Below are 13966 nucleotides of genomic sequence, written 5' to 3' on the forward strand. Positions count from 1 at the left end.
CACAGGCCTGTGCTGCCAGCAAGAATGTGTTAGCACATACCCACCCCTTGTCAGGTCTGCGTTATCTCTCTGTCTGGCTGTCACAGGAAGCTGGCTAGCCAGTGGTGTTAACGAGCATCACAGTTCGAGCAGCTTGAATTTGAGTTTTCAGTTCACTGAGGCTGAGTGAATGCTGTGACTCACTCATTTGTTTCCCTTTTAAAATGTAGAAGTGCTCAAGCACCTGATAGAGAGCATGGATTCACGGGGGATTGGGAAACATGGGAGAGGAAAAAAAGGCACCCTTGATGGAAAGTAATTTTTCTCAAAATATTTTCAGATGTAAAGATTAGGTGTTAAGAATCTAGTAGTGGCAGTTGTAATGGCACACAGCTTTAATCCCAGCACTTGGGAACCAGAGAAAGGTGAGTCTTTGTGAGTTTGAGGCCAGCCTGCCTGGTCTACAAGACGAGTCCAAGACAGTCAGGGTTCTGTTACACAGAGAAACCCTGTCTCGAAAAACAACACAACACGAAGCCAATAAGGAATGTAAGTTGTATTTCACACTGCTTTACAGATCCCAAGCCCTTTCACATGCCTTGTCTCTGAGCTTTCTGATCACAACTGTGCCCAGTTAGAGATTAAGAAACTGGCCACACTTGGGTTAGAATCTAGGCGCTCTGGCCTTAGTGCTTTCCCTTCTCAGGGCTCCTTCTCTGTAGAGAAGCACACAGTAAGTGGAGCAGCCTGCTAAACCTAAATACACTGTCCTTGAGCCACGTCTGACATGCCAAGAACATGCGCTTCCTGGAGCTCGTGAGGGGAGACTCGGTGCTGACTTTCTTCTTCTCTTCCCTTTGGTTAGGTCGTATTGAGGGTATGTTGTAGCACCTCTTGCTTGCTTTGTGTGTTCTTCAAATGTGGTGTTTTGTAGCCCTTGGTGCTAGGTTGTATCTCTTGTTTTTCTACCATACTTGTACTAGAGGTACAACTTTTAGAATTTGACTCTATATTTTATCTTTTTCCTGTAACTCTCTGAAGCATTTAGTCTGTGCTATGCATTGACTAACATTGGTAAGAATGTGCATTCGTTCCTTGAATATGAGACAGAATTATTTTGTTTTGGCTGATAAGTGGTAATTTTGGTGCCCTTCAGGTACATAATGCTGGAAATAAGCTTGGTAGACGTTGTGATATGTGTTCCAATTATGAAAAACAGTTACAAGGAATTCAGATTCAGGAAGCTGAAACAAGAGACCAGGTGAGTTTCATTAGAGCCACAGAGTTGTCTCTTTCCCCATCTGTTTTATGAAGTGTATCTACCTGGTTATGGAATAATCGAGCACATACACTAGCAGCAGTGGCAGCTTACTTACATTGAGAGCCCAGCAGGACTCTGGGCATCCATTCTTCATTAGCATGTCAGCCCTACACCAGTCAACTCAGCCCTCAGGTGTGCTAACAGCACCATTGCGCCTGTCTCTGCATCCCATGAACCAAACACCTAAACCTGATTCTGGCCTGATCTCACCCTCACAGTGAACTTAATGGTACAGATATGAGGGAGGTAAAATTTACTGTGGCCTCTGACCGTAAAAGCCATCCAGATGTCATGGTGACCAGAATTTAGATTCGTTGTTTACTGCTTGTTTGCTGTAAATTTGTTGACTTGATTAATGGTGATTCATAGGGCACAGAAGTTAAGCTCCTGCAGGCTTGGACTAGACTTGAGGGTAAAGTTCTTTTTCAAATACAGAGTACAAGAGTGGGACATTGGTAACAGAGTTTAGCAAGAGTAGCCTTGTGTGTCAAGAAAGGAATATTTTTCTTTGGTTGTTATGAGGATTAATTACTTACTGCCTTTTCGATCAGAACTGAAGGAGGTTAGAATAAAGATACGGTATTTTCAGGTTTCACTGATACTCAGTTCCTTATCTGTAGTCTTTTTTTTTTTTTTTTTTTTTTTAACTGATAACTTACAGGTGAATTTAAAAAGCTACTTAAAAAACCAAAATAATATGGTTGACTTCTGATAAGGGCTGTCTTGGATTCCTTAGTTATTTCTGTAGACTTCTGTAGATGCCTCTTGTTGGCCTGGTGTGTTGCTGGATCCTCGACATTCAGATACAGCTGAAGGTGGTTTTGGCCCTTAAGGAGCTTTCAGCATTACAAACCAAAGCATAAGTTCAGCCGTCTTGTTCCTAGAGATGAATGACTGGAGGAGGGTGTGTAGCTCTGCTGTAGGTTCAGAAAAGACAGCATTTGGGCTGTATGGGTTAGAGCCTGCTTTTGCATTAGAAGAACTAGGGAAGAAGAAACTATATTCAAGGAGGAAAATTTATAGAGTCATGAGAGAGAATGGTATGTTCTAGGACGCGTCGCTGGCATGTGAGTTTATAAGCTAGTATGAGAAGGAGCTTCACGGGAAGGTCAGGATGAGACCTGTGAGGAGAGGAGACAATCAGAGGAGCTACGTTGAAGCCTAGCAACTTGGAGGCATAATTGCTTTTAAATAGGAAAAGTGTTATAACTTCACTTCTATAAAATATATAAGGTTCTTCTGAATCCTAGGGGCCTAGCAGAGAAGAGGTTTTCAAATGAGATTATGTATGTGAAAAGCTGTTGCTAACTGTAAAGCACAACATAATTCTTGAGATGGTTGATTTCTTTCTGGATTGACAAGTCCAAAAAAATTTTTTTAACTCAAAAAAGCACTGCGGGTTGAGGGTGTAGTGGTGGAGCCCTTGCCTAGCATGCACGAGGCCCTGGATTAACAACAAAAACGCAACTGCTTTCTTCTGATTGACTTTTTAAATTACACAGGTGAAAAAACTGCAGTTAATGCTCAGACAAGCTAATGACCAGCTAGAGAAGACAATGAAAGAGAAACAGGAGCTAGAGGAATTCCTCAAGCAAAGTGCGGAGGACTCAAGCCACCAGGTAAGCAAAGCATGAAAGAGGACTGGCTTGTTAAGTTATATTTACAGTTTCAAAAAGAATAGTTGCTTTCTTTCTTCTGCTTTAAAGATTTAGCAGTTTTATTTCCTTTGAGATAAAAAGTGCTTACTGGTCTGGTCATCCCATGCTATTTTTTTTTAAGGATGTATTTATATTTTAAATGTGTGTTTTGCCACATGTATCCTTGGTCCCCTGGAAGGTCAGAAGAAAGGGTCAGATCCCCTGCAGCTGGAGTTATAAATAGTTGTGAGCCACCATTTGTATGCTGGGAACAAAAATTCTGGTCCTCTTCAAGAGCAACAAGTTTCTTAACTGCTGAGCAGTCTTTCCAGAATCTTCTTATCTAATATTCAAGATTTTCCTTTTGAAATAATAAGTTAACGAACTTAATGTACTTCCAATGGCTCTGAGAAGTCTGGATTTCCTTTTGTGTGTGTGTGTGTGTGTGTGTGTGTGTGTGTGTGTATGTTTGCTGGGTTCTCCCTCGTGCCTAAGAACCTCACTAACAGGAAAGATAGCACTTATAGATACAGCTGAGCATGCTAGCAGTTAACCATCAGTCTGAACTTGGGGATTCCAATGAGGTTGCTAAAGAAAGGACCTAAGGAGCTGAAAGGGGTTGCAGCCTCATGGGAAGATAACAACATTATCAACCAACCAAACCCTCCAAAACTTCCATGGAGTAAAACATCAACCTTTGTGCGCACTTTGAGAGACCTATCTATCCAGTCAGTGTCTGGCATCAATGTGAGAAGAGGCTTTTGTTCCAAAGAGGGAGAGTTTTCCTAATGTAGGGGAATGCCAAGACAATGGGGTGGAGAGGAGGATCAGAAGGGAGTGCATCTTTGTGAAGGCAAATGGAGGGGCTGGGGGGAGGGGAGCAGGGGTAAAGGGATAACATCTCAAATGTAAATACAGAGAGAGGGGAAGAAAAAGAAAGATAGCTTACTGGCTGAAAATGTAGTTCAGTTGATAGAGTCCCTGTCTAGTGTGCATTAAGCACTTGCTGTAATCCCAAGCACTATATAAACTGGGGGTAGAGTTAAACACCTGTTACCTCATCTCTTGAGAGGTAGGGACAAAAAGACTAGAAGTTCAAGGGCATCTTTGTTATGGAACTGGCGGCCAATCTGGCTGTTTGAGACCTTGTCTCAAACACCAAAACAAAGATTGGTAAGATGATTCAGTGGGTAAGAAGAGTGCTTACAACTAAGCCTGAATTCAGTCTCTTCCTCTTCACCTTCTTCTTCCTTCTCCTCCCTCCTTCTGTCTCCTCCCCCTCCCTCCTCCTTCCTCCCTTTACCACCTTCTTTCCTGTTTGTCACCGTTGTTGTTGTCGTCGTTGTCACCATTATTGAGAAAGGGCCTCTCTACACAGATCTGGCTCTCCTGGAACTCATTAAGTAGACCAGGCTGGCCTTGAACTCAGAGTCCCACCTACCCACCTCTGCCTCCAAAGTGCTGGGATTAATAAAGGTTTGTGCCTCCACAGCCCAGCTAGAAACAAAATTCTAACAATTTTTTAAATGCATAGACAAAAATTATTTATATTCGTTTTTGTGTGTAAATGATTAGTTTTCAAATATTTCACTCCCTAGGATTATTAACACTAATTCAAAACAGTCAAGAGTTAAATGGTGTTAATTGCTCTTCAATACCTACCTTAGAAGACTGTTACCAACTTAGAAAGGATTTCATGTATCGTTTAAAGTGTGCTGTCTCCCTCTTTCTCTCCTTCATATCCTTTCTTCTGTTTTAAAGAAATATACTTATTTATGGGCACACAGACATACATCATGCATGTGTGAAATATGTGGCCATAGCATGTGGAGTCAGAGAACAACTTGCAGGAGTCGGTTCTCTCCTTCCACCATATGGATCCTGGGTTCTGAGGACCAAACTCAGGCTTAGCAGCAAGTGCCTTTACCTTCTCTGCTTTTGCTCCAGCCCCAGGCTTCTAGTTTCTAATTGCTTTTTAAAAGGACCCTTAAGAATACATCCATAACTAGGACATATAGGTTTCCATCATTCTAAGGACCAATTACAACTGTTTGTTGATGTGTGTCAGCATTTAACTTGAGCTTCATTAATGTCCTGGGTACTGGGAAATCTTGCCATAATAGTAATTGTACACATTGGCTGAATGAAAGATAAGTGGTTCTATGGACTTGTGTGGAATAATGGGATGCAGGGTTAGCGTCAGATAGCCAGTCTTAACTGTATTTTCACATGTGCACCTTCTATTCAGATATCTGCACTTGTTTTAAGAGCCCAAGCCTCTGAGGTCTTGCTTGAAGAGTTACAACAGAGCTTTTCCCAAGCAAAGAGAGACGTTCAGGAGCAGATGGTAAGTCAGTGTTTGAAATACGTGTTACATGTTACTTTTCTTTGTTCCTGGCTTGCTTTCTCAACATATATCTTTAATATGTCACCCTGCCCAAAGCGGCTGCTGGAGTGGCTACACGCTGGGGTCTACAGAGCACTATGATGGTAAATACTGTACAGATGTTGCTTCTGAGCAGAGCTCCTCACCCTGCCCCATCTCATCTTCACCTTTTCTGACTTGGGAAACATAAACAGAGTAAACTGTGGTAGGCCAGTATTTAATTTCCAGTTTAAAGTACACAGTAAAAGAACAGAGATAATTGTCATCGCCAGTTCACACAGCTTTTGAATATGTATGTGTTTTTCCTGGGTAACTTTTATTTATTTAGAATAACCTTATTAATTTCCCAGAATTTATGTATTTGCTATAGCTTTGGAGGCGTTCCAGAAGGCCATTGGTTGTGAGGGGCAGAAGCAGGGCTTCCTGAGAGGTGGCCACAGTTCTGAGGCTTGGGTTTCTTTCTTTTTACTCTGGCTGTGTTTGTCTTGTTAGATCCTGTGTCTCATGGCCTGGGTCAGTCATGGCTGACTGCAAAGCTTCCATGTACCTCACTTTCATAGGGACCACAGTTGTGAGTGTCAGGGTTACAGATGGGATGGCCACAATTTATCTTTGACTGGCATTCAGCCAGTGTCTGAATGGCAACTCAATCATCCTTGAACCCTGTATCTGGTCTGGGAAGTTCCCATTTTCCCTAAGTAGAGAAGACAGCTTTATAATTGTTTAGTTCTGGCAAAGGTCCATGGGGCTGTTTTTCACAGCTTTTCTTCTCTTTATCTTTTCAAGTTCTTTCCCCTCTGCAGGTGATATGCAAGTTGATTCCATTAAAAGTAGTGTGTATTAGGTGACATTGGAAAATTGGTGGGATTCGAGCAGAAGTCCTTTGAACATTTAATTTTTTTCAAAATTACCACAAATGGTTCCTATGCTGAGAAAGCCATATTCAGTATCTTTAGGCTCCTGCAGAGTGTCTATGATAGGATTGGGCATCTTGACATTTTCCCCTTTGTATTTTGAGAGGCTTCACACTTGCAGAGAAGTTTGTGGAATCAGCTTTTGATACCACTTCAACTGAAAGAACTTGCTGTGTAGTCCTGACATCTGACTCACAATGGAAGGAGAGAGCCAACTCCAAATGTCCTCTGACCTCCATATACATACTGTGACACGTGTGCACTCAAACCATCATACACATAACAGTATTGCTTAAGACTTGTCACTCTAGTTCAGCAGTTGCTAACATCAGTCTCTTGCGGTCTCACTGTATAGAGATACATTATGTGATGGATGACCTATTGGGAATTAAAGTGTAGACATTATGACTCTCCTAAATATTTCGGCATGTATTTCTTTGGAGTAAAGATGTTCTGTATGACTGGAACATTCTTTGTACATTCTTAAAAGTTAACCAGTTGTCCTTCCAGATTTTTAATTGTTTTTGGTAATAATTAAAAAACTAACTTTTATTTTTGAACAAGGAACCAATCATAAATTATATATTGCACTTTGTTGTCATTTCAGTCTTTTTTAAATTAATGTAGTATAATACCCTCACTTTAAAAAATGCCATTGGAGCTGGTGAAATGGCTCAGTGGTTAAGAACATCGACTGCACTTTCAGAGGTCCTGAGTTCAATTCCCAGCAACCACATGGTGGCTCACAACCATCTGTAATAGGATTTGATGCTCTCTGCTGGTGTGTCTGAGATAGCTCAGTGTACTCATATGAATAAAATAAATAAATCTTTAATTTTTAAAAAATGAAATAAAAATGCCATTAATTTCTAGGCAGTTGTGGCACACCCCTTTAATCTCAGCGCCTGGGGAGACAGAGGCAGGTGGATCTCTGTGAGTTTGAGGCCAGCCTGGTCTACACAGTGAGTTTTCAGGACAGCCAGGGCTATACAAAGAAGCCCTGTCTTTGACAACAATAGCAACAACAACAGAATAAATGTCGTTAATCTTTTTTAATGGTTTAGAGCAGTTATTTTACTCAGAATGTTTTAGGTTAGCATTCTGTAGAGTATATCTGATTGTTTCCTTGTGATTTAGTAGACATCAGACATTTTGGCAAGAATACTGGAATGGACAGATGAAATGTTTTAGTGGTAAAGTTGTATTGTGCACAATGGTGGATGTTCCATTATTAGTGATACTTGGTGAAGTTAGGGACAGATGGTTCCAGAGTTATGAGTGTGCCGTTAGCAGTGAGCTCACTAAATAGGCTCAATGGTTTTTGTGGTGGTTTCTGCCCTTAGAATACGTCCAGGTAAGGGTACACCGCATGGGAATTGCTCAGGATGTATTTGAGTTGCTCTGTGATTATGTCACTACCTAGGGGTCGTAATCAGATTAAATAATTAAAAGGCAAGAAAAAAATCTTGACCTCCACAGGTAACATATAGGAAATTCTCAAACATTAAAACCTTGAAATTCTCAAAAATTAAAATGAGATAAAGACGTATGTTCCTCTTTTACTTTTCTTTTTCTTTCATATCTAGAAGGTAACAGGTTGCTAATACTTAGGTATTAAGTGGATTTGTTACTGGAATTGGCATCAAAACCTAAGAAGTCAAGTTTGGCCAGACATTCTCAGTAGTTCAATTAAATTAACATTGAGAAATTTGGGGTAGGAGGATGGCTCAATTGATAAAGTTGTTACTGTACAGTTTAGATCATAGTACCTACATAGAAACCCAGTATGGCCTACACGCACCTCTGTAGCTACCAAGCAGAGAGGGGAGCAGTTGGTGTGTGCAGAGTCTGGCTGATTGCTGGAACTTATTGGCCAGCCAGCTTAGGTTTAGTGTCTTCAAAATTTGAGTGTAATTAAGGTAGAGAGAGATTAAGAGGTTAACCCAATGTTGACCTCTGACCTCCACATATATGCTGTGGCGTATTCCTGTGTGCTTATACACATTGTATATACAATACTATTGCTTAAGACTAAAACCCACTTTTTTTTTTTTAAGATTTATTTTTATGTGTATGAGTACCACTTCAGACACACCAGAAGAGGGCATTGGATCCCATTACAAATGGCTGTGAAACACTTTGTGGTTGTGCTGGGATTTGAACTCAGGACCTTTGGAAGAGCAGCCAGTGCTCTTAACAACTGAGCCATCTCTCCAGGCCTCAAACCCCCTCTTGTGCATGCATACACACACATATATATATATATACATAAAGAGAGACATAGACAGAGACAGACAGAGACAGACAGCTAGGTTTCTACCCAGGCCAGAGAATCTTCTCTTGACCAGGAGTTTTCCTTTGATGATCTTTACTGCTACTCTTCCATGGCCACACTGGGAAGAACAAAGAAGTCAAGTGACACCTGTCCAAGTCCATCTTCATGCTCCTAACAAGAGGGTTAAATTTGAATTGAAGACAAGAGTTGTGCACAGATAGTTAAGCTATTCCATCAAGTTGGGGTCCCACGGGTCGTCATTGTCTTTGTTCTTGTCTTACTTTTAAGTGTTCTGATGAGTCAGAATTGTGCAGTCTGTTTCTGGGAGATGAGCCCCCTCTGGCTGGCACCATGGTGGCTTTGTTTTTTTCTCCCAGCATGAGGCTTCTGGGGAAATTCCATTTTCTTTTGTTTCAGTGTATCAAGAGTCTGATAACCAAAGGGAGAGTCATGGGTGTCTCTGTAGAATGCTTGGTAGGATAGGTACAGATTGAGGGAGATCATAGCACTCAGTCCATCTAGCTTCATGAAAATAAAGCTAATAATGTTTAACTACAGTTTGTTCATGACCTCGCCTGCCTGCTTGCCTTCCTTCAGAATTCAACTTGCTTATTACCTACCCTGGGAGATATTCTTTAGATCTCTCCCTGACCTTTTCCTAATTATGTATTTCTTCGTTTTTGTTAATAGCACCATGTCATACCGAGTGGGTAGTTTTGGCTTTAACTCAACTTTCTCTTCTGCCTCTCCAGGGCAAATATCTTTGTCTGTATATTGTTCCAAATAAATTTTTTTAAAGTTTTTATTTTCTGTGCACTGGTATTTTGCCTGCATGCAAAATGGTGTTAGATTTTGAAGTTATAGACAGTGTGAGCTGCCATGTGGGTGCTGCAATTTGGGTCCTTTGGAAGAGTAGTCCGTTCTCTTAACTGCTAAGCTCTCTCTCCAGCCCTGTCTGTGTATTCTTGAGGAACAGAAAAATGCCTACTCTCCAGTAGTGGGTGACAAATAAAAGTGGCCTGAGTGAGTGATCTGCATTTTTGAGTATAAATTTGTAACAGATGACTTAACAACTTAGTGTTAAAATTTAGCACAAAACTGGGCATTATAGCACATGCCTTTAAACCCATCACTGAGAAAGCAAAGATAGGTGAATCAAGAGTTCAAGGCCAGCCTGGTTTACATACTGAGTTCCAGGCCAGCATAGTGAAATTCTCTCCCCCCCACCCCGAAAAAGATACAAAACAAAAAGAGTAGTAGAGACGAGGGACTTTATTTTAAACTTTTATTTGCTGAAATAACTTTTACAAATTAATTCTTGATATTTTAATTCTTTTAAGTATCAAAAGAAATAGGAGTTTTGAAAATAAACTTATATGGAACTTATGAACCGAGTGTGGATCTTCTTTATTGAGTAGTGGTGAGGGAATGGTGTAGAAGCTTGAGGCAAGATTTCATGTTGCTCATGTTGGCCTATAATTTTTTATCCATGTGAGGCTTGCTTTCCTTCCAGGTCCTAGGCCTGGGCCTCCTGGGTGCTGGGATCATGGGCGTACACCACCCACCATATGCAACCTTAGATCTTTTTGAAGACTTGTAGTCTGAGGCTGCCCAGACATGCACTTGCTCCTGGACTCAAACATTGTATGAAGATGGAAATGCTGCCTTTTCCACTCTTTGATGGAATACTTGTACTTGTTTATGTCTAATTCTACTGAGCCACAGAGTCTGGTTCCTCTGTGTTCTGGGAGACAAGAAGTAGTGACTGTTTTTTAATTGCTGATAAGAACAGTAAAGAACGAGCTCCCATGTTTGCTTCATTGCCTCACTCTTTGCTGAATAAATAGGCTGTAAAGAAAATGAGGTGGGGCTGCTGAGTGTAAGATGGCTCTGCAGGGGAAGGTGCTTGACCTGCATATGATACCTGGAACTCCTGTAAACACAGAAGCAAAGAGTGGACTCTACACCCTGTCCTCTGGTCACACACATGCTCTGTCACACACATGCCCACACCACAGTAAGTGTAGAAAATATAAGTTATGATCTATGTGTACATTTTTAGAAGTTTTTTATAGTTTTATGACACGGTCCATCTTCAAATGTCATTTTGTTTGCCCTTGCTTTTCTCTGATGTTGTTGTTACTAAACTGGGTTTACCTTCTTAGCATCTGTTTCTGTTTTAGGCAGTGCTGATGCACTCACGTGAACAGGTTTCAGAAGAGCTGGTGAGGTTACAGAAAGACAATGACAGCCTCCAGGGAAAACATAGCTTGCATGTGTCATTACAGCAAGCAGAAGACTTCATTCTTCCAGATACTGTGGAGGTAATGCATTTGCCACAGTGTCAAAAACACAAGCAAGTGTACTTTTAAAAATGGTTGTAAGTTTCTTTAGAAATATCTTTATTGATTAATTTTATATGTCAAACAATTCTACTTTTAAAGAGGTAATTCATTCTTTAGCATATTGATGGATAAATGTCAATTTTAAAACTTCATTTTGTCTTTGAAATATCATCTGGGTTTGTAGTGCAGGCCAGCCTCAGATTCAATCCTGCCTCTCTCTCCCTAGTGCTGGTATTACTAGTGTGTGCTGCCATACACCACCATTTTAGAACATTTCCATCACTGTGGAAAGAAACCTTAAGGGTTGGAAAGATGGTTTAGTGATTAAGAGTATTGGCTGCTTTTCCAGAGAACCTGGGTTTGATTTTTCTATGCATTCAGTCCCAGGAGATCAGACACATCTGGTCTCCACAGGTACCACTTATGTGTGTATGGACATACATGTAAGCAAAAACCCCATACACATAAAAGAAATCCAAGCCAATCACCAACCAAATAAATAAAAATCCCTCCTTACCCTGTAGGGATTCCTCTGTTCTCTTTATTTTCAATCTAAAGAACTAATAATTTGCCTTCTGTCTGTACATAATTCCTTATAGTCTTTTTGTATCTGCCTTGGCTTTTTTTACTTAGCATGTTTTCAAGATTCATCCATGTTGTAGCAAATACTGATTTTAATTGCTTTTTATAACTGAATTATAATACTGTATTGTATGGATGTTTTGTTTATTCATTTTTTGGTGGGGATTTAGGTCATTACCAGTTATGAATATCCATGCACAGGATCTAGTAAGACATGTTTTCATTTCTCCTAAATATATACCCAGTAACATAAAGTTGTGTCATATGAAAACATGGGCAATCTTGGTAATATGTGTGGAACTACTTAATTGTTTTATTTATTAAATTAGCATATATTAATTACACAATAATGAGTTTTATTGTGTCATTTCATCCATGCATATAATGTACATTTGGTCTGTTTTGTTCTATTTCATCTCTTACCCCACTTTCACTGGTCTTCCAAAATAGTCTTCGTTCTTCATATCTTTAAAAAAGGCCTAGATTCTGCTTTATGAGAGACAACATTCAGTATTTGTTTTTCTGAGTCCAGCTTCCTTTCCTTAATATGATGGTCTCCAGGTCCATCAGTTTTCCTTTAAATACCATAATTTCAATCTTTGCGTACAGTGCCACATTTCTTTCTTTCTTTCTTTCTTTCTTTCTTTCTTTCTTTCTTTCTTTCTTTCTTTCTTTCTTTCTTTCTTTCTTTCTTTCTTTCTTTCTTTCTTTCTTTTCTTCTTCTTCTTCTTTTTTTTTTTTTTTTGTTGAATACCTACCATAAAAGCTTGGCAAGAACAGTGTTGCAGTTAACCCATTTTGTTCCATGTTGGTGACTAAGTATTTAACACACACGCCTCTGGGGGACACTTCACATTCCCAGCACATCCTGACTGTGCAGGAAATGTCTCACCCGCTTGCTTTCATGCCTATTTCCCATTGTCAGTTCTTATTTCCTGAGCCCTTGGAACCACATCTAGAAAGCTTTGCTGGTGTAATTTTTAAGGCTCAGGATTGCTTTTTTTGCCTTTCTGTCTTCAATGCTTCCAAGTCCATTTTAGAATCTCCCTTACCCCTCCTCCTATAAGGAATGCCACTGGAATTTTTATGGGGATTGCATTGAGCCTTTAGCTAAGTTTTAACAATTTGTCAGTTTTCAAAACACTAGTTCTACTAAGTCATCAAACAATTTTCATTTACTAATGTCTTCAGTTTATTTTCTCTGCTTCCCTTCTAGCTGTCACTGTAGAGGACTCATACTTCTTGGTTAGGTTGATCCTGTTTGTTGTTTTTACACCATTATGCATAGAATTGTTCTCCTTATTTCTTTCTCAGATTGTTGGTTATTGATACTTAGAATATAGAAGAACTACTGATTTTCCTGTTTTAAGTTTGAACTTTCTGCTATTTCATGAGAGAGTGTCTTGGTGTCTTTAGGATCTTTTGAGTATAGACTTATATCATCTACAAATAGGGCACTTTGACATCTTATTTATCTGTCCTGCGTTACTGCTGGCTAAACACTAGGCACTGTGCTGAGTGAGGTGAGTAGATGCCTATGTCTCATCCTGACATCGTAGTGAAGGCTTTCACTTGTCTTTTCATTTAACATGGTTTGCCTTATGGTTTATCATAGAATGGTTTGGTGAAGTATGATCATTTTGTTTGAGTATACATATTTATATATAATTGTGTGTGCACATGTGAAGGCCAAAGGTAGATGGCAGGTTAACTTCCTTAATCTCCTTCTGTTCTTTTGGGACAGGGTCATTCACTGAACTTGGAGCTTATCAATTTGGCTAGAATGGTTGGCCAGTGAGCCTCGAGGACCCTCCTGCTTCCCTAGCACTAGAATACAAACCTTCACCAACAAAGCTGCCTTTGAGCTGAGTTCTGGGGATCAAATGCTGGTCCTCATGATTGTGTAGCACGTGCTTTACTAACTAGGCTGTATTTCAAACCTTGTACTCATAGTTTATACAAGATGTGGATTGTGAAAGTATGTTGAATTTTGTTAAACACCCTTTCTGCGTCTTCTGAGACAGTTAAGAGATTTTTATCTTTAGTTCTCTTCATGTGCGGCATTATATCTAATTGACTTGCATATGTTGTTGAATATTTTTTTTCAGTTTTGTTTAATTTTATTTGTGTGTGTGTGTTGCTCATATGTTTTTGTACCAGGGAGGCTTCAAAAAGGTGTCAGAACCCCTGAGACTAGAATTACAGTTTTTAACCACCATGTGGATGCTGGGAATCAAACCTGGGCCCTCTAAAAGAACAGCCATTGCTCTCACTGCTGATCCATCTCTCCAGCCCCTAAAAGGAACTCTCTTACCTATTTTTATTATTTAATGTATATGGTGTACCACATACATATCTGGTGCCTTCAGAGGTCAGCAGAGGGTGTCGGAACCCCTGGACTGGAACGTTAAGGTTGTGAACTACCACATAGATGCTAGGAATCAAAGCCTGATCGTCACCACACAACCATGTCTCAAGCCCTTTGTACTTTATTGAGGACTTACATTTGTGTATCAGGGTACTTGAT

At 40.0% G+C, this 13966-nt stretch overlaps 1 protein-coding gene across 3 annotated transcripts in view; it reads left to right on the top strand.

Moving 5' to 3' along the window:
* RABEP1 (rabaptin, RAB GTPase binding effector protein 1) overlaps positions 1 to 13966 on the top strand; it is a 91699-nt gene that overhangs the window by 65297 nt on the left and 12436 nt on the right. The window contains exons 10-13 of one of the 3 annotated variants that reach the window (XM_080923064.1): positions 1136 to 1240; positions 2803 to 2919; positions 5186 to 5284; positions 10696 to 10836. In XM_080923064.1, coding sequence (XP_080779190.1) covers positions 1136 to 1240; positions 2803 to 2919; positions 5186 to 5284; positions 10696 to 10836 — 462 coding nt within the window. The remainder of the gene's footprint in view (positions 1 to 1135; positions 1241 to 2802; positions 2920 to 5185; positions 5285 to 10695; positions 10837 to 13966) is intronic. The other 2 variants (XM_080923066.1, XM_080923065.1) reach the window with 2 other exon arrangements.

The sequence above is a fragment of the Micromys minutus genome (assembly GCF_963924665.1).
Source record: "Micromys minutus genome assembly, chromosome: 10".
NCBI lineage: Eukaryota > Metazoa > Chordata > Mammalia > Rodentia > Muridae > Micromys > Micromys minutus.